Source organism: Dromiciops gliroides, chromosome 5 (assembly GCF_019393635.1).
Source record: "Dromiciops gliroides isolate mDroGli1 chromosome 5, mDroGli1.pri, whole genome shotgun sequence".
Lineage (NCBI taxonomy): Eukaryota > Metazoa > Chordata > Mammalia > Microbiotheria > Microbiotheriidae > Dromiciops > Dromiciops gliroides.
The window spans coordinates 185,358,045-185,380,081 of record NC_057865.1 but is presented as its reverse complement, the minus strand read 5'-3'; the positions used below and the strand labels follow the sequence as shown (position 1 = coordinate 185,380,081).

At 35.5% G+C, this 22,037-nt stretch overlaps 1 protein-coding gene across 6 annotated transcripts in view; it reads right to left on the bottom strand.

Annotated features, from left to right (window-relative positions):
- The window catches only part of LMO3 (LIM domain only 3), a 73,716-nt gene that overhangs the window by 51,366 nt on the left and 313 nt on the right, over nt 1–22,037 (bottom strand). For 2 of the 6 annotated variants that reach the window (XM_043969054.1, XM_043969053.1), the window contains exons 2-3: nt 20,289–20,355; nt 14,880–15,093 (exon numbers count right to left, since the gene is read on the bottom strand). In XM_043969054.1, coding sequence (XP_043824989.1) covers nt 14,880–15,085 — 206 coding nt within the window. In that variant the 5' untranslated portion in view covers nt 15,086–15,093; nt 20,289–20,355. Of the gene's footprint in view, nt 1–14,879; nt 15,094–18,815; nt 18,876–19,054; nt 19,421–20,288; nt 21,055–22,037 lie in introns of those variants that run through there. The other 4 variants (XM_043969052.1, XM_043969051.1, XM_043969050.1 and 1 more) reach the window with 4 other exon arrangements.

Genomic DNA, 22,037 nt, shown 5'->3' with positions numbered 1-22,037 from the left:
AAGCAGGAGGAAATGGTTAAGTACAATCCTGAAAGTCACCCCTTTATTTCAAGAGTGAGGCGACATGGGGCAGCTAGGTGGTGCAGTGGATAGAGCACTGGCCCTGGATTCAGGACAACCTGAGTTCAAATCCAACCTCAGACACTTGACAGGTACTAGCTGTGTGGCTCTGGGCAAGTAACTTAACCCTCACTGCCCCACAAAAAAAAAAAAAAAAAGAGTGAGGCGACAATACAGAAAATAACAGCTATTAATTAAAAACTTTCCCCCGTTCTCTCTAGTCAGTAACATTTATTCCTTGGGCCCCATCTTATATTTTTCAGTCCTCTAATGTTGCTGTTGTTGTTGCTTGTCCTTCATTCTAGAAGAGGACCGTGGCATTGGGGTGATGTCATGACTTGCACTGAACTTGATTTAAGTGAGCGAGGGCTGTTCAAGGTCACCAACCTAACTCTCTCCTCTGGGGCCATTTGGGTCCAGTGGCAAGATATACAGTTGAACAACTGGAGATGGCCCTGGATGTTGAAGGCAATTGGGGTTAAGTGACTTGCCCCAGGTCACACAGCTACTAAATGTCTGAGGTAAGATTTGAATTCAGGTCCTCCTAACTTCGGGGCCAGTGCTCTATCAACTGCACCATGTAGCTGCGCCAGTTCTCTATTGTACTTATCTTACATTACAATCATTTACATACAAACACACACACACACACACACACACACATATATATCTAGTAAACTTTTAGTTCAATGCAGATAAGTATTATTTGTTATCCATAAACTTCATGTTGTCCCCACTCTACACAGCAGGTAGAAGTAAGCATTTGTTGAACATAAAATTGCATACAAGATGAAAGTATTATATACATCAGAACCTTTATCTCATATATTTATATAAGATTGTATGTGTGTGTGTATGTGTGTGTGTGTGTGTGTGTGTATGTGTTTGTACCCACGCATGTGTGTAACCTGGCCTTCACCCATGCCTGGGAGACTGTGTGCTGTAATCTATATAGAAGGAGATGGGAATTCTGATTCATGTAGAGAAAGAGTAAAAGATTTTCTGAATTCCAGAGCCAGCACAGACAGAAACAGACAGACAGACACACACACACACAGATGCTAAAGATATGTAGGGGAGGTTGGCTCTTCAATATTTTCCTGATTTATGAATTAACTCCCCAGCTAATAGTTAGAAATGGCTAGCCTTTGAGTAAGATTGAGACTTTTCCTTTCTACTGAAATAAGGTCTTATTACTCCCAGCTAAAAAGCTCATTTACTCTTGTGGGCTGTTGTTGTTGTTGTTGTTGTTGTTGTTGTTTGGGGGGGTGTTGTCTATTCAATATGTGCAAACTGCCCTAATTCTGTTTTCTCTTTTTTTCTTTTCTTTTCTTTTTTTGTAGGCAATGGGGGTTAAGTGACTTGCCCAGGGTCACACAGTAATAAGTGTCTGAGGCCAGATTTGAACTCAGGTACTCCTGAATCCAGGGCCAGTGCTTTAACCACTGCGCCATCTTGCTGCCCCAATTCTGTTTTCTCTTACTCTGTTTTGCTTGGGAAAAAAACAAGTTCACTTGATAGTCCCTGTTTGTGATGGACTTTTGCATCTGGTGGGAAGGAGCTAAGCTGGCAAGAGGAAATAAACTTAAGGGCTGTCCTTCCTATTAAAAGCAATCAAGGATGGGGCAGCTAGGTGGTGCAGTGGATAAAACACTAGCCTTGGATTCAGGAGGACCTAAGTTCAAATCCAGCCTCAGACACTTGACACTTACTAGCAGTGTGACCCTGGGCAAGTCACTTAACCCTCGTTGCCCCACAAAAAACAAAAAAATAATAACAAAAAGAAAAACAATCAAGGAAACAGCCTTTCTTCTAAATCTATCACCCCCTAAAAATCAATATTTAGGGAGTGAAGACAGATATAATTCTAGCCTATTATACCTCTTAGAGATTGGAAGACAGAGTATCCAGCCACAATGGGATTCCTAGGACTTGCCCATCCCTTTCCTGACATAGCAAGCTAGTGATTCAGGTACAGTCCTTGGCTTAATCCTCCCTGCAAAAGGGAGTCCAGGTATCTATTCATGCCACCAGCAAGTGTTGCCTATATAGACAAATCACACCTGGGCACAAATGTTAAATGTGGATATAAGAAAATTTCCCAATGCAATTCTAAATCAGTGTTTAGTAGAGTACAAGCACAAATGAAAAGAATCTTGGAGAAAATGTTAGTAAGAGATTATCAACATTATTACCATAGAAAATATATACATTGGGACTATCACTTCTCCAGTATGCTTGATATTATGCCTCTCAATGTAGTCAATGACCACATTAACTTTATTTCCCTGTCATATTACATTAATGACTCATTTGGACCTTAGAGTTCACTAAAATCTCCCCTTTTTAATTCAAATTGCACCACTACCATCTTATGTGGAGCTGAGTTTATTTTTTAACCTAAAGATTCCCCCCCTTTCCTTTTTTAATCTAAGATCCGAGATTTCACTGTTGTGAGAATTCCTCAGTATAGAAACCCCCTACTTACACATAGATCCAGACCAGCAAATCATCTAGGTCTTCAATAGCCATCACAACATTGAGAAGTGAGATGTTCATAGTCACAAGCCTAGGTGTCAGAGCTATGAGCAGCATAGGTCTTACTGACTCCAGAGCCATCTTTCTAGTTACTCACTGTGCTATGCTGCTGAATATTTCACACGTTTCTTTGTTACATTTCATCAAATTCTATTTGGTCCAAACTTCTGATCCATCACAATAGTTTGTCACCCAATGACTCAGCAATGACATCTATTTTTGCATCATTTGTAATTTATTAAACTTGTTATCTATGGTTCTATCCAAATTATAAAGAAAAATATTGAAAAGCACAAGGCCAAATAGCCTCCTGCAGTAATCCACTTAAGACTCTCTCTTCAAGCTAACATGAAACCATTAATGAGTACTTTGGGTCCTACCCTTCTAATAGGCTAACCATAATTAGCCTATATCTTTTCATGTTTTCCACAAGAATAGGATAGACTTTGTCAAATGCTTGGTTAAAACACTTAACTATTCATGTCACCTTCCTGTTCTATCAGTATATTAACCATGTCAAAAAACAAGTCAGTCAGGGAAGCTAGGTGGTACAGTGGATAGAGCAGTGGCCCTGGAGACAGGAGGACCTAAGTTCAAATCCAGCCTCAGACACTTAACACTTACTAGCTGTGTGACCCCGAGCAAGTCACTTAACCCCAACTGCTTCACAAAAAAACCCAAAAAAACAAAAAAACAAGTCAGTCAAGATTTTAAGATAGATAGTTCCATTCTTAATATTCAATTATTCCTGCTACATCCACACACATTAATTCCCCCCACAAACCTTAGATCTCAGATTCCTAGAACTATATGGGATCATCTGATCTAGTCTCTTTCACATTACATTTGAGGAAACTGAGGTATAGATTTTAAACAGCAGCTGTTTAAATTTAATGAATTTAATCAGCAGCTAAACAGAGAAATTGGGACCAGAATCTAGCTCTCCTGCCTCTTCCCCTCTTTCCCCTAGCCCTTTTTCTTCAATACTACATTACTTTCAGATTTTACAAAAGGACACTCAGGAGTCTTTGATTTTGTTTACTTTTTTTCCTTTATAAGTACGAATCTAAGAAACAGATATATTTATTCCAAAGGATCCATAATTACCACTTGGCTTAGGTATATAGAGAGGTATCCTTTGTTCATGTTAGACGTGATAGAAATTTTCCAAATCCTTATCGTTTTAACAGATTCCAGCCTCTTAAAAAATCTCTTCCAGAACTTAGGGTAGTGTTAACTTCTGCTGCAAAATTCAGTGATTAAAACAAGTTTATCTCTAGACTCACATGAAAATTTAAAATAACTTTAAAGTGCTATACATATTTAAGGTAGTTATTATAATACTGGACTTTAATATTAGATTTTACATCTTTGTAGCACTTGGATACATCCTCTACCAACTCACAAGGTGGGTTCTCCTATAGACAAGTCTATCCCATGGCTAACATAATCTGACATTCCATATACACTTAAAATTGTAACTCCCCAATTCCCACTAATGTGTATCTTCTAGTTGGCCAGGGAACACTAGTTCAAAGCAAAGATATTTTATGAAATAATCTAAGGACAACAGTATTCTTCTATAAATACTAATACCATCAGTGGAAATAATAGATATGCCTTGGGAATATGACTAGGGCATATAAATGGAAGGACAACACTGGTTTCTGATGCTTCCAGGCTGTGGACGTGACCCAATTGCCAGGCATTCAGTCTCTGGCAATTGTTATTCCCTGGTTTCACATGGCTACTATTCACATTACTCCACTAGTCCTATGGTTCCTTTCTATCTTTAGCAGAAATGTTCTCTCTAGGGGAAGCTAGGTGGCACAGTGAATAAAACACCGGCCCTGGATTCGGGAGGACCTGAGTTCAAATCCGGCCTCAGACACTTGACACTTACTAGCTGTGTGACCCTGGGCAAGTCACTTGACCCTCATTACCCTGCCAAAAAAAAAAATCAATAGCTTTATTCTGCTACAGTGGAAAAAAGGAACCTCACAACTCAAGACGACTCTGCTACACGAATAAAAAACCCTTAACATAATAATTATCCCATGGAAATGAAAAAGTTGGGTCTATTTCCGCTAAACTTTGGCCATCTAGAAATGAGTGTCCCTTCCCAGGGAAGTTGGCTTGCTCCAATGGAGTGCCAACCTTTATGAAGTACAAACGAGCCCCTTTTTCATAGTGCCTTCTAGTTTAAATCTGCTTTATGAATTGTCTTTCCTGGTCACTGAACGCTGTCTGTACCTCTTTATCTCAGGCTTAGAAATTTCTTAAAGCTCCTTATAATTCCCAGTGGCTAAATTATACTTAATCATTATCCACTTAAATGGCAATCTTTGAGCCAAGTGACAAAAGCTTTTAGGGTCCAGGGTCCACAAGGTTCTTAGTTCAAAAATTCTTTTGCTTTTCTATGCAGGGGATTTTTAGGTAGAAAGGACAGAAACAAATTTTAACCCAGAGGACAACTCTATTATCTTTCTCTTGCTTAGCTATATTCCAAAAATCTTCCAGGGATTGGACCCTATACTATGGAATACTTTATGGTTTTGAGCACCCTTCACAAATGATTTCTAATCATATCCACAATTGTTCCTGTGAGATAATCTTCACTTTAGATTATAAAATGACCTATTTCCTATAACATTTATAGTGCCTGGGACTGTAATGAAGAGACAGTATTTTTTTCATTATCTGACTGTACTGAATTCTAAGAAATGAGTAGGCATCTACCAACTAGTTAAATTAGATATTTTAATTAGACCAAAATAAATGGATTGTAATCTTTCACCTTTTTTTAAAATCATCTCTTTATGGGGGCAGCTAGGTGGCGCAGTGGATAAAGCACCGGCCCTGGATTCAGGAGTTCCTGAATGTGGCCTCAGACACTTGACACTTACAAGCTGTGTGACCCTGGGCAAGTCACTTAACCCCATTTCCCCGTTTAAAAACAAAAAACAAAAAAAAATCATCTCTTTATGTCTTCATTCATGTGCACTGGTTATTACCTCCATCTAACAGAGCTTTTTGATGCTGGTATTTTCCTGTTCCTTCAAGTCCCGCATCACTGACCATATTTTTCTTATGACCCATTCTGCCACACATATGAAAAAAAATTTCTCATGGAACTTTGCAGAGACTTATCATTTATATTTTTCATAAGGAATGGCAAGCTGTATAAAGAAATAAAAAGGATTAACTTGTATTCTGAATAAATATGTAAGCTCTTTGAAGGCAGGGGCTATCATTTTTGTTATTAATGTTTGGATTGTATGCCTTGGGCCTAAAACAGTATCTGAGGTGCTTGTAGGATAATAGGATCACAGATTTGGAGCTGAAGGAACCATAAAGGCCATCTACTTCAACCATCTCATTTCAGATGAAAAAACTCAGACCTAGAAAGGTTGTCACTCACTCAAGGTTACACAGATATTCAGTTTGAGAGGAAGGGTTTGAACTCAGTTTTTCCAATTCCAAAGTGAGAGCTCTTTCAACTATATTATATTGTTGTCTTACTTAATACATATCTGCTCAATGAACAAAGATCAAATGGAATGAAACTACGAGGCAACTGAGTAGAAAAACAATAGAAGCCATGCACAAACAATATTGTTAAACTATTAGATGAAATTTACAGGAAAAAGTATATACTCTAAATAAAATGAACAAAATCATGTTACATGGTTTTACATAATTTATCAGATGTCATGATTGATGCTCCTCCCACTTCCCCCATGGCCATGCTCACCACCAAAAAAGAGAAATTATGGGCAAGCCAACAAAAAAGGCATAAAGTAAAATAAATAGCATATATTTTTTTTAAAAGCTGCAAAAGGATCTCTTTTCAAAGTATAGATAGCATATATGACAACTATGTATGTAGCATTTGACAACCATAAAAAAATTTAGGAAGATTCTAAACTTCTTTTCACTTTAGGAGGGCTAATAGAACTATGGGGAGAAAAGGCTATAAGAAAAATAAAGAGGAAGACATAAGCCTTTAAATAATAAGTTAACCCAATCAGTAGTATAAAAATTCAGGCATTTCCCCAATCTTTGCTATTTGTTCCTTGTTGTGGTTCCATGGGATAAGTAGGATAGGAATTTGTTTCTTTAAGGCTTCTAGTCTATGATTAAAGATCACAAAGTTTAATACCCTTTATTATTACTTGTCAGATTGTGTATTTATGTTTATTTAAAGTGATTATTTTCATTAATAAAACTGGTTTACATAGAAGATATTCCCACCACATGAACAATGTTTTGTTTAAAATTGAGTTCGGAGTACTTTTTTTGCAAAGCACTTTATATTCTAGACTTTATTTCCTCTTTAGTCCAGTTAGTAAGTCTTCCATATTAAATAACACTATGTATACCAATCACCTTAATATAGAAAGCCAACATTGCCTTTAGACCTTCTATCTCTTCCAAGATGTCACAGGTATGCTTCCACCCCAACGCCCCAGACTCTTCTATACAGCCCTAGTAGTATAACTTTTTAACACCCTGAAGCAAAATTATAAAGCCACAAAGTGGTTATGTATGAAACCAAGAATTGCATAAAAGGTTAGGAAAATATGTGCGTGAAAAAACTATCCAAGATGTTTTGACATACAGGGTTCTAAGCCCCAAACTTTACAATCCAAAAGTTCCACTTAACCTTGCTAGTACTCATACACTTCATAATAGGAAAAATGAAGAGAAAGCTCATAATTTAAACACAGCTTCAGACTGAAGGAATATTAAATTAGAAAGATAAACATCCTACTTTAAAATGGCTAGAGTATAGCTTCCCATGCTTTATAAGGTAAATGTCTACTATAGAGGAAACGTTTCTTAGGAAGTGAAATAAAGTAGGGATAATTTATTAAGCACAAAATCTGACAGTGGAAGGAGTGTTAACAGGTATGCTATTAAACACCACTGAAACAGACAGAAGCAGCAGTATCATTTGAGTCAATTAAATCACAAGGTAATTTAGGAATTTTAGACTTTAAAAAAATAAGCAAATTTTCTACTGAAAATGTTTACCAGCCACTTTTAGAGTACCTGATGTTTGAAATTACTAGATAGCATGTCTTGGCAAAAGATACTATTATGTTTTCAAGTGCCAGATTCTACCAAAGAAAATTGAAATACCTTAGAGGTCTGTCACTGAAGGAAGTACAAAACCATGATTTTTAACATTCCAAACCTTTCCCTTCACATTACTCCACAAAGTTGGTTATTCCTCAATTTTTATCTTTTCTTGTTCATGTATGATTTTTTTTTACTATAGGAGCTCGAAGAATAGGCTTCTTAGCAAGAAAGGTATCTATATGCCTTTATCACTACATCACATCCCAAATGGTGTTAAGAACCAGCAAAAATTACAGAAATGTAGATAGTGAAAATCCAGTGTCACATTTTTGCTGTTTTGTAGTCACTCTCAAAATATAATAAATTAATTCTACTACATAGAACATTAATAAGAAAATTAGAAAACAATGAATGGGAATAAAAATCTAAAATATGAAATTGGATTCAATTCCCTATTAAAATATCATTTAGGTTTCATGTGTTCTATGTTTCTCATCTTAATTCAATAAATGCTATTAACCAATTCCCCTTCATGCAAAATGGGATAAAGCTTAAAATGATGCAAACTCATAGAAATTTTAAGGAATTTTCAGAAAGGAACATCAAAGACTTAATATGCTCTCAATTTTATGAAGCAATATTCAATAGTCATTTATATCAACCAATTATTCTAAGTTATATTTGATATAGAACAAAGTCTTACTTTCCATGCTCACAGTTATTTAGTTCACAGGATATATTCAGAATCTGACATTTGCCAAATTACTGTTTTCATCCTGCTACTTTTCGTCACCACAACACAGCAAAATCCTATTTATTTTTCATTTTGCATTATTGAAAGAACATTAAGTTCTATTAAAGGGCTAACCAATTTTAACAATAAGGTTACAAAGCACTGTGCTCACTTTGTTATATTCTAGAAACATCCAAAAATAGAATCAAACTCAGAAGTCTATATATTTACTATGTTCAAAATAATCTTTTTTTTCAATTTACAAGTAAGTTATTTCTGGATGTCTAATTTTAAATATACTTGTGAAAGCAGAAATCTTTTTTTTCCTATTAAATACAATATACCTAATATCTTAGATGTGAAAGTTATCTGGATTGAAGAATTCCATGCTTCAAAAGGATAGATCATAGTTAAAAAAAAAACCCACAATTTTTTATGATTTCTAAGGTCCAGTGAAATGCTATATTTAATTTAAAGTTAAGATGAAATTTCATAATTATGTAATGCATATTTAAGAATATTAGAAAAAGTTAAAAAAGCTATAGAAGCACTCACATACCTAAAGGATTTTAATAAATTTACATCTTCCTCCCTCAAGCCACCCATGTGACCAGTTTACCCTTAAATATTACAAATGCCCACTGGTTATGCTTATTAAGTTTTTCTTTCCTTCTTCCTATCGAACATGCTATGAGATTTCTTTATGAAATATATTTAGATATTTGTTTTGTCCTAGGGTATTATTATATAGTCCACTGCATTGTGAAGATGTATTCTGTAAATGCCAAAACCCTCTCAGCTATTTTTCAATTAAGAACAATATTTTGAATTTATAAAAATGAATAATACTCTATTATATTTGAATTATGAAATAATTTTAAAATAGACTGGATTTCCATAGGCCTAAAAACATTTCTTACTCACATTACCTTGGAAAATTAATAAGGTTAAGGGTGATGACAATAGGAATTTTGGAGGACACACAGCAAATGAGTACAGAAGACCAAGAAATTACACTAAATATTAAACTCTCTGAGTCTCCTTTTACTTATCTGTAAAGGGAGGGAGTTTGGTTAAGGTCCCAGTTTAACTGAATGACCTCTAAGGTCTCTTCTAGGAACAAAATCTCTGATTCTATAATCCTTTCTGAAATATAGATTAAAATTTTGTAATAAAAATCTATTGTTTAAAGAACAATGATACTACTTGGGGGGGGGAATAAAATCTCCAATAGCCAAATATTGCATTTTTAAAACCGATTAATGGGAAAAAAATGGAGAAAAGGTTAGAAATTTAACCTTATTAATGAACATTTTATAAAATTGGTGTGCAATGCTAGCTAGATAAACTGACATCAAGCTGGAGTATATAAATATTAATTTTATGACTCACAAAGTGATATAAACTAATAGCAGCAGTATTTTATGTGTTAATAATATAATTCTGTTGAAAAATCTCTAGATTGACAATTTATTTTAAGTCAATGCAAATTTTTTAAGTCTCATTTTCCATTAATTTCTTCTTTTGGAGCTCTTGAGTTAAATTTCATTTAGAATAGCAATTGCAACTACTCTAAGAAATAAGCAGTTATTCTGGAGAATAAAGAAATAAGCCTAACTCAGTGTTCTTATTTATAAATAAGTAATTTAAGAGAAACCTTTATCTCTACCTAAAATAGAATAGCAGCATACATTAGGTTTTTCCAGTAAGAACATTTTTTTTCTGTGTTTTTCCCCCTTTTATTTTATAGGAACACAAACTCAGATAGCTTCCATAATATGCAGAGTAAGCAGCTTTCAAAGAGCTACTTGGTAAGATAGCATTCACAGAGATTTAACTCATACTATAAATTAACTTAATGCTTTGAAATACACTACAAATAACTTGGCAGGTTTAAAGAAAACAAAATTGCCAGAAAGCCTGAATAGTGAATCTGATGCTATTTACTTTTCTTAAGTTGAAAAGTACATTTTCCTTTCAGCTTCGATATTGTACTGAGGGCATGCATGCGCACACACATACCACAAACTAATTCTAATGATTAAGTGAACATTAAATATTTTAATCTGTAATTTGTAAAATAAATACAAACTAAGCAAGGTTATTTCCAATCCATTAATTCCCCAATGTTGATATACAATCAGTAATAAAACAACTACTTTTATGTGTCAGTTATTAACCTTTTGCACAACAGTGGACTGGTGCTTTAAAATTAAATTGAGCTAGACAGCTAACTAATTAATTTTGCATTGTTAGATATATCTGAACAGTTCTAATTCATCCCAAGTTCATCTAACTTTAGAGAAAGGAAGGGGGAAATGTGGTTACCTATAGTTCTTACCTACACAAGTTCCCAACAGAAGAATTTATTGTTCTTGATTACTCAACATTGATTGTTATATTTGATCTATATGCATAGGCATGGAAGGCAGTAATACCTCAGAAGTCAAAATCCATTATTCCCTATGTTTAGGGGAAAATATTTATTTGAGGGAACTATACATGTATAAATATTGCCATGTCTTAGGTAAAGCTTTAAAAATTTAGTAATATGTTGGAGACGACACAGACCAAGAATAGACCATTTAAAAAGTATTCTGTGTGAATGTATAGTATCCATATGTATGCGTACACACATATGTAATATTAAGTTGGACTAAATTACTAAGGTCTCCCTCCCCAAATCTATCCTATTTGTTCAGAAGCCCTTAATTCCAGTGCAGGAAGTACCATGAGTGTATATATGCATGCATACATACATATACTAAAGTATAGCATTATGCACTCAAAGAGGCTGTGAATAATACTGCATAACTTGATTGCCTACAAATATAACACTTGAGTTTCTCAAATTATTTGAGAGTTATTGCCAACTGTCATCATGACCTTAGTGCCTGACTATACTGAAGTTAAAAAACAACAACTAAGAAGTCCATGATTTCTCCTAGTTTCACATCAAAGGGGATATGTTAAGTGATTGTTTCCTGCCCTCTCCTCTACAGAGTACTGACAATTTCAATTTTTAATATAGCCATCTAATTATTTTCTAGTCTAAAGCAGCATAACATTCACTTAATCAGGTTTATCCTATCTTATTTCCTCTTGTGCCCCACTCCCCCAAAAAAGGGTCCTGGAGATTTAGAATAGGAGAAAATAGAAATGATATTAATGTTCTAAGTACTGTACAACTTGCTTGTCTCAAAGTATTTAAATATTAAAATATGAAAGTCAAAAACATCAATGTTGAAAATTAATTAATTTACTGGAAAACAAATGTTTTGATCTAAAATCTTTAATGTATTTTTTAAAGAAGTGAAAATTAAACAAGAATAAAATCATATTTTTCATTAGTTTTTAACTAAGTTAATACTACTGGGTGATCAAAATGGGGCAAAAGAGCAATTATCTATAGTGCTACTGTCTTAACACCACTGAATTTTATTTTTACTGTATTCAATGAAACCCATTTGATAATATTTAATTGTATTTGGAATTTGTTTTGAATGTAAAATTCAGTTTCAAAATTTTGAAAGATTACAGGTCTAACTGAACAGAAATGTGGTGTCTATGTAGATGTTCCAAAATGAGACTTCATGTTTTATACTTGGAAAAAAAGTTACCTTTGTTTGAACAAAAATGCTTTCTTAAACATACACAGACATCCACACATACTTATTTTCCATCTTGTGTTTGTATTATCATAAGTGAATTACTAATTCACCCGAAAGATTCATCTTATCAATAACTTATATGTTCAGTTTTGAATAAGTGATAACATTCTCTTAATACCTAGCTTGGATTGTTAACAAGTCTAAGGATATTAAAACATCAACAACTGCTTATTACATGTGGTGATAAACAGTTAAAAAGAAATGGCATCCTGATAAACAGCTATATAGTCATTTAGGAGGTAATTTATGTTTTAGAAAGTATATGGAATTTTCAAAAGCTAAAAGTTAAACAGCATTGTATTATTTAGCAAGCCTGAAATTAAAAGAGCTAGAAAATCTGAGTTCCATCACAGTCAGGTCAATCAAGAAGACAGAGCTATGACAGAAAAATACAGTGATTTAATGTGTACAATAAGACTCTTACTTGAATATGTCAAATATCATGGTTAGTATTTTACTAACATCCATGGATAGGAAATGGTTAAAACTTCTTTAGAAGGCAATTTAAGTTCATACTGATGCAATAACATTCATTTTGCTTTATTATATCTGGAGCTATTTTGTCCATAAGTAATTCTGAAAGTTTTTGTTTGTAAAGCAGAATTTTAGCTGAAAAAAGGAACCAGATATTGAAGCTTTGTATCCAATTTGGTAAATTTCAATTCAAGCTGAAATGTTACATTAGTCCATATAATACCTAGCTAACTAAGAGTTTATTTTAAGGAAATTTAATGTAAATTTATCCTAGAGACTGGTCGCAAATATTATGAACATAAGAGGCTTATGTGCAAGGGTTTAAATAATGTGACAATTGTCAGTATAATTGTCCTAAAACTATTAAGATGATAAATCATTTGCGACAGATCCAGCTCCTTTTTGGGTGGAGGATCAGGAAATAAATGTAGTTTACAAATAAACTGCAGAGAAAAACTATGATTTCAAATCTTAACTATACAAATATGTATAGTTTTATTATCTAGAACAATAACCAATTATTTGCATCTGTAATAGTCAAAGAGTGAAACCAGAGTTATAATTAGGGTGTAAAGTGATGATTGGGGCTTTGCCCCAAGGCACCAGAACTTAGAGGATACAAAAATTCAAAACATCTTTTCCTTCATCAGGATAGAAGCCATCTTGGTAACTAATTGCCCTTCCAATGCAAATACATTTTTCTTATTTGTGCCATAATGAATTTTCACATCCCTTCCTACCAAAAAAAAAAAAAAAAGAAAATTTGATTTGATGACTGATTAATGCTGCTTACTCCAGGGTGCCAAAATTGCTACTTATAGGTTTGACTAAGTCATTTTAAAAATTCTCACTTTAGAATCAACTATTTTAAAGACCGAATGTTCACAGAACCATAATAAATAAAAACACAGAGTAACTGAATATATTCTATGTGACCTGGAAGTACAGTAGTGAATAGCTCGAAAGCTTCTGTGCCATCTCTAAGGATGGTATCCTAATTCAAATGAGATGTTGTTTGTACTTATAAGTGAACCTGCATGAAAATGACATTGGGTTACTCTATAGGAATTTTATAATCTCCTATATATGTGATCTACTAAAGAGTAAGACATAAATTGTTGGGAATACATTCATAGCTTTACTAACTGATCAAGCTGTCTTTCTGAAGGGGCTTTAAAAGAACAGTTTTATTTAAGTTTCCCACCAGAGCAACAGCATAGGAACAAGAAGTCATCACTTTAAGTCAGCTACCAATGTGAAGTTCTAAATGAGTCCTTCCTTATACAGTACTTTTCAACTAGAAAAAAATCAATTCACACTCATTCCTGAAATTCAGAGCAATGCACTTTGTGAACTGACATTTTGGAAGTTAGCACCTATTTAAGGGTGGAGAACTCTGGAACGAAAGAGACGAGAATGAAGCTATACCTGCTAGCTTCATAACCAAGGGCATCAAAGCACTCCTATATCTCTTTAACTATTTAACTTATAAGAAATACATCATTTGTTAATGATAGATGCTTTTAGCATCCTGCTTTTCATTGAGTTATTGACAGGTTTGGTGTTTAAAGTTCAGGGTTATTTTTGTGCTAGCCAATGTAACTTTTTGGGGAAGGAAAGTCTGAAGCACATGTATGAACACACACACTAAAACACCATGCCAAACTGTACGGCAAATTCTTCAAAACAAGTGTTGGCTAAGAATTTCAAAATGATATTTTTATGAGATGAATTCTTTAGGTCAAACTAATAAAACTAATAAAAGTGACAGAATTATTTCATACAATACTTTCAAAACTATGATTTTTTAAAAAAAGGTTAAAAAATCCAAGTACTTAGTGATATATATATATATATATGCGTGTGTTTGTCATAGCCTTAATCTACTTATTTCCCTCTTTCCTCATTGAAATTATAAGTATGTGTATGTATATATATATATATACACACACACGCATATATAATTTTATACATATTTGTATATGTCTATATGTATAGGTGTGTGTATATATGTATATGTGTGTGTATATATATATATATATATGTATCTATATATAAAAACATGTATACATCTGACATTTGCTGGCAATTGTAACAGACATAGAAAACTGATTTTACAAGTTGACTAGACTAGGTTACAACATATTGCTGATTTCCAGTATAGTCATCTTTTATGCTCTACTATGACCAAAGCATAGAACAGTTCTGAGGGTTGAGTTCAGCATCATTCACTTGGTGAGGTATGTTGTGAGGGAATCCATAAAACTTGAAATTTTTTTAAAGTCTAGTTCCTTCTGATATACAAGAATAATGCCTACCTCAGATAGTCTCTGCGACAAAGGATAAGGTTTGCTTTAGTGTACAGGGTGGAGCCCACCTCTCCCAACCGACAATCACAGCAAGCACACTTCAAACAGTCTTCATGCCAATATTTGTCCAGGGCCTTCAGTAGATATCGGTCCTTGATTTTACGGTTGCAGCCAGCACAACCTTTCGGCTTGGTGTCTGGCTGGACTGAGAGCATTTGTATACCTAAGTTAAAAAAAGAAAAAAAGCAAAGAACTGGGACTATTAGATAGAATAAAAAGACAGCAAAGATGAAAATCAGACTCTAAAAATTCAACATTGAAGTACAAGTTTTAATTTTTTTAGTCTATAGATATTTATTGAAAATATAAAATTGAATTTAGCTCTCATTTATACTCTATACTCTCCTTACTCAATTTCTTTGCTCATCAATTTGTTTACCTTCTAAATATCAAGTGGTAAAACCTGTATTTATATGTGTATATATTTATATATGCATATATTTCTATATATGTGTGTATCCATATGTGTATGTATTCATATATATGGAGATGAAGAGAGAGAGAGGGAGAGAGGGAGAGAGGGGGAGAGAGAGAGAGAGAGAGAGAGAATGAGAATGAGAATATTCATGTCATGGTAAGCAGCTGTTATAAATATGAAGCTAAGTAATATTAGATAATTGTATAATGTTTCTGCTCCTGAATAGAACATTTCCCTTGGGGAGAAAATGTGATTAAAATTCTAAACAATTTTTAAAGAAATCTACTTAATAATGCACCACACATAAATTTGCCCTCCAGTACATAAGTGTCAATCTTGAAATATCTGAAATAGCTAGGTTAAAATAACCACTTAATGTGTATTTGGTGGTAGGAAGAGTAGAGTGCCCCCTGTGTGGGGAAAGGAGTTAGTTTACAATAGTTGAGGGGGTGTATGACACAGAATTTATAACAGATCAATTAAAGATCCAAATATTCCTAAATAATGGACACTTTTATATATAGTATGTACATTAAGGGAGAGTATAGTCCCCATGTGCCTAAGTATTTTAACATATCAGGTTACAAATTCTAACAAAATATTAGATAACATTTTAAAGGAGTATCAGGGAAAGGGCCAACTGATGGTACATTTTTACCTCAAAGGTCAGTATTAGAAGACAGACAAGGGACATTAATCAAGATTTTAAAAAAAGTTATCTTTCCATAAATATTATAAATCCAGTTACCAGTTATCATGACTAAGTGATGTCTACCCATGTTTTCTTGTTCTACGACTTGGCCATACTCTTGATAGTAAAATATACTAATCTTTAAGATTTCCCTTTTTTCATAAATTGATTTTGTACTGAACATGCACCCTTTCCATAAAGTCAAAACATAGAATGCTTAAACTGAAAAATAACTTCTATTAGTTTATTTCATGTCTCCTTCCAATCTCGAAAATATGAAATGAAGACACAAAGGCCAGGAGAAGTCAAGTGGTTTGTTCCAAGGTCACAGTTATTTAATGTTACAACTTAGATTAGCATCTGAGTCTCCTGAATGCTTTTTTCACTAATTCATGTTGCTTCACAAAAGTACGGAAGCCCAAACTTGAAAGCAGAGATCAAGATGTTTTATACTAATTGTGCATGTTCTTCCTAAGAAAATAAAGGCCATGTTTTATAACCAGATATCCCCTGTTCCACCCTCCCCAAGGATATAAGTTTTCTTCAAGTTTCTGCAAGTGACCTTATGGTGACTGTTCTACCATAGCCTTTAATAATTCCACTTCAAATCACTTAGGCAAAGAGAAGATATATACAATCTAAACAGTTTTTTTTGAAAGAGAAGACTTCTGCCTAGATTTTTTTAAAGGAATAGTGAACATTTGTTAGAATGAAACTTCCTTGGCTGAAATTCTTTTGGTTCAACCAGAGTTCCAGACTAAATGTTGAATTAGGAATTCTTTGTACAGAATAGCAGGCAGTATCCCTGTGGCCTGATTCCTTTCCTTTGAAGGAACTAAGAACCTAGGATAGATCAATCATAACCCTTGGTAGTCCTGCTAAAGCTTACTTTCTAGAACTTCTATCAAATAAAGATTCTTTGATCGTAACTGGTTATTTCTAGTACGGTTCTAGGGGGGAATGAATTCTATCAATTACAACATAGCACATTGCCTAATGCCCTTAATACCTGGGTGGGGGAAGCATTTTAATTTAATAAATATGGTTTTGGATTTCAGAGGCATATACATATTTGGTATATGTGTAATCAAAAGTTTGAAAGGAAGACTGCTACTTTCAGCAGTACATAATTCTTATTTATTTTTGTGCTTTAGCACCCAGAAAAATTAGGAGAAAACTCCCTTCTGAAAATAAAACTACTACCCAGTTATGTTATAGCCATAAGGAATATAAGGCCAAATCTCTCACTCAATAAGCTCCAGACAGCAGAAACTAGTCTTTATGAAAACTAGACAATAGATTACTAATCTCCAAAAAATGTTTTTGTTGTTGTCTTAACATTTTAAATTAGTACTCAGAATTGAGTAATGTTTGTACTTAGTGGACTATATGGCCCTAGGTCATTTAAGCATAGGAATTGGCTATTCTATATTACATTTATGTGACTTCCTTTTAAAGGGATCATATTGCTCCTAAAATTAAACATTTCAACAAGACATAAATCAATAGCTGCTAGTTGTAGGAAATGGTTATTTCACAATTATTCTGCCACATATACAGAATTTATAAAGTAGTCAGCAGCTTCCCCTGACCATTCAAAAAATGTCTTTGTAAAGTTACATGTTCATAAGCCAAGAAACATTTCACAAGTTTCTTATAGCACATCAGGAGTCATAACTAGTTTTAGATTGGCATGTAAATTGTTCTGAGGGAAATTCTTATTGCCTCTGAGACCCTGCTATTCCGAGTTATTTGACAGTTTAAGGGAAATCAATTTTTTTTAAAGACAAATAATGGCCTGTGCAGTATGGTGTTCAGAAATAAGTAGAACCATTTCATTTAAACTCTGGTGAGCTTTTAATTGCCTGGATTGTATTGTGAGCCAGCCTAACGGTTGATTGCCTCCATTATGCTCTCTTGTTCTGTGCTATTCATCCGCAAAGTCTCAGCTATAGTAGTTAACACAACAAAGTAACCACAACTCTATACATGTGGGGTTTTTTTTAATAAAGAGATTTTCAACACTTAGAGAGATTGCCTTTCAACCAATAGTATATATTCGGATGAAAAACTACTTTCCCACTTAAACCCCTCTCTCTCTCTCTCTCTCTCTCTCTCTCTCTCTCTCTCTCTCTCTCTCTCTCTCTCTCTCTAAGGGGAAAGGAACAAGAGGTAAGGCTACACAGCAGGTTGACAGCTGAGGTGAGTTAGGAAGATGCTGGAAAGAGAACGCAGGTCCCATACCTGAGAGCCCTGACACAGATTAAAAGAATTTGACCAACAAGGCCATTCAATTGCTATGGGGTACTAAACAAAAGATTTTCTTTCTTTACCCCCTCCAGTCCCCAAGTCAACCCCTCCCCAACCCTATTTGAAAGCTGGATTGGGCCTAAAAGCTTGTTTTTCTCTGTTCAGTGGCCCAGAGCATCCCTGCAGGCTGTAGCCCCCTAAGGGACAACAATGCAAATAGATGTCCCTGTATCTCAGGGACTGGAGCTGCATAACTCCGTTCTACCCCTTCAACTCCCTCCTCCCCACCCTCTCAACCCCCCTTCTTTTTTGAGCAATGGAGCTGGGAACCAATTTGATTCCCTTTTTCTCCAATGCAGCTGCAAGGCTCAGAGATACTGACATTTTTCCACTCTTATCAGTTTAATTACAGTTACCATGGCAGCAAAGTGCTAGTGCTTGGCAAAGGCCAACAAGAGATTTGCAAGACTGAGTTCAATTTTGATGCAGCTCACATGCAAAATCAAAAAATAAGAAACATACATACAGTATAACAAAGAATTCCTTTTGGGTTTACACTCCAGCCTCTTTTGTGGCAGTGTCTTTTCAGCCACACAGGGATGATTTGCAAAGAATGTAGCAATAGTTGTTGCACCTAGCAAGATTAATTGGTTTAAACAGCAGTCTTTCAAAGCAGTTACAGCAAAAATGTCTTTAGAAATACACTAAAGCAACATTAAAACCAGGTTCCTGCAAAGTACAACTACAACACGATAGTAACCTTACCAAAACTTTTCTCCTTTTTCTGCATGAGTTGATTTAAGAATGCCTGAGTAGCAGCTTCTCATTGGATTTGGTAATCCAAGGAAAAGTGGTAGCGTCCCTTTTGCTTTGGCTGAAGTGAGAAGCTGGTGTTCAGATACACAGCTGAGAACAGACTATTGTGCACCCACTTTGGGAAAGGGTCGGAGTGTCGGCAGGGGGTGGAGGGAAGGGAGAAGGGTTGACAGACAAGACAACACGCACAAACTGAACCACTTGCACCACTTGCACCACTTGCAATGTGGCAGCGTTCAAAATGATGGCGAATGACAAAGCCACATGTTTCCCTAACTCTGTCCGTAATCCTATAATCCCAGCGGTCTCTTTTAGCTTCGTTTTAACAAATGGATTTGATTAAACTGTCACACGCAGTGTTAGCATACCATATCATGTACGGTATGAAAAAGATCATAAATTGGACTTGTATTTCATAATAGCAATCTGTGTAGCCTCTAAAAATGTGCTGCATCAGTCTAATATCGAGCTATTTAGTCCTTGTGCACCTCATTTCACTGAATCTCTCTTTCCCTTTCCCAGGTTCCATCCATACCCCATCACCCATGCACTCTAGACACTTTGCTACCGGAAAGGGTTGGACAGTTAAGGGAATGGTGTGTTTATCCTATTTATGAAGGGAAAAGGAGTATTATGAAGAACGAAGACTCTCCAAATTAAACTCTTGGGGGGAACGGTGGGGGAAAGGAAGCAGTCACTGAATCGTACCCCACAAAGCAAAAGAAAAAAAAAACCATCCACACATCACTCTATCCCCGGTCCCACTGACCTGCACCTTAAAATTCTCTGAAGAATGGAACCCCCCCCCCCATTCTCTGCCACAAAGAAAAAGCGTGTGGAAATGCTGCAGTTCATTGTTAACTTTGACTATTATCTACTCTAATACTTGAGATGTTCAGCGAAGGAGCTTCTCTCCCTTCCTCCATCAGCATCTTCCGATTGCATGTATTTCATGTCTCATCATAAAAATAATGAAGCCTCACATGATTTAAACAAAATCGTCTCAGCAGAGCTGCAGCTTGAGCGAAAGTTACAGTGCAGAAGACGATGTGTTGCGGCTCTAGTTTATACCTCATTAGGAGAGGCAGAAAAAAAAATACCCACATAACACACACGCACGCACGCGCACACATACACACACCACAAATAACCCAAAGCTTGTGTATACAGTTGCTTCACTTACCTTCTCAATTAAGCAATACAGGGGGAGGCAGTTCAGTGAGCACAGTGGCTGCTTTGTAGCTCTTCTCCTTGGGAAAGGTCAAAAAGAAGCATTGTTTGAAAAAAAAAAAAAAGGACAGGGGAGGGAATCGCTATTCTTTAAGTTTAAAATAATGAGGTCCTCAAGGATCCGCCAAGTAATTGTGTTGACCACATCTGAGCTACAGGTGTCCTCCTTTTAGTATCTTACAGTCCACGGCTGTCTTTCTCTGTCCTGGCTCAAGACAACTTACCTAAGCAGCGTGTGAGGAACCAAGCTGAATGAAGCCAGGGCTTTATCAGCTGCAAAATGCAATCCCTTACCAGCCAGACATAATACAGCAAAAGAAAAGGTCACTCAGTTATTACTGAGCCAGCAGAGCCCAGGCAGCTCTTGTCAAGACCATAGAGAAGCAGCTCCCTTCCGATTTAAGACTATTTACCTCTCACCCCCCATCCCCCCCTTCTTCTTTCCTTCTCTCTCTCTCCCGTCCCTCCCTCCCTCCTTCGTTCGCTCCCTCTCGTGTTCTCGTTCTGCAGCTCAGTCAAGTACAGCCGCCCTCCGAAAGTGCAAAGCAGCCAGGAGACAGATTGGGCTTTGTTGGTAATTTCCCATGGTGAAAATTTACAAGCCTGCGAGTGCAGTCAGCAAAACCACATGCATATGCTAGACACAAACACCAGGGACAACCCCTCTCGAAAGAAAAAAAAAAGTGACCTCTACAGAAATCAACTCAGAAAGGACCCTATATGCCCCAGCCTATCCAAAATGAAACTCCAAATTGGGGGGGGGGGGAGGAGGAGGAGGAGGAGGTGTTGGGGTGGGGGGGGAAGGGAGCAGATAATAAGAATTTCTTTGAATAACCAGGACATTTTGCAACAGCTGGCTACATTTAAAAACAAACTGTCCCCATTAGTCACTTCTGAAGCTAATTATGGAAATTAAAAAAAAATACATTTAAAACATCACATAAGGTTTTCAGAATTACCTAGAAACTATTACCCTCCCCTACTCTAGGAGGATTTGGGGGTGGGGATAAATAAATATTGTAGCTTGGTCTCTAACTCCTATTCATAGTCCTGAAAACTCCCTGCTCTGTAGGTCTGCCACACACAGGCCTCTTCCTGCCTATACTCTCAGGCTACCCCTCCTCTTCATTCTAATGGCCTAACTAACCTACAGTGACTTGTGGCCCAATTCATCCTTTTCTTCCAAACACACTACTTAAATTTACTTTAAAAGTCCTAAAAAGTCTTAGACTCTAACCTATGTTGTTTTTTTTTAAGTACTCTAGATTCTGTGCTTTACTACTAGTTTGGTGAAAACACAATTGGGGTACTTACAAGCTTTCAGAGCTCTCAAAATAATTTGTTGTGGTACCTGCACAAGGCTTATTTTGAAGGCTTGTAAAAAATATATTTACAGCAATACCTACTTCTATCCTTCCCTATCCCATCTACTTCACATTCCTTCTTGAAAGGATGCTGGCAGCTGGAGAAAAAAAAATAGAAATTATTTCTCAAAACTTCAAAGTTACTCTCTTTCAGCAGGTTTAACCCAGATAGGTCAGGCTTAAAATTTAGTCTAAATTTAAATGATATTAAGAGCCAAGCAAGATTTAGTGAAGTATTCCCAACTTCCTCCTTCCCACCATCAGTTTAACCTAGAAAAAATATTTTAAAACAAACAAACAAACAAAAAATCTAAAAATGGACTTTGGGCTTTACTTTA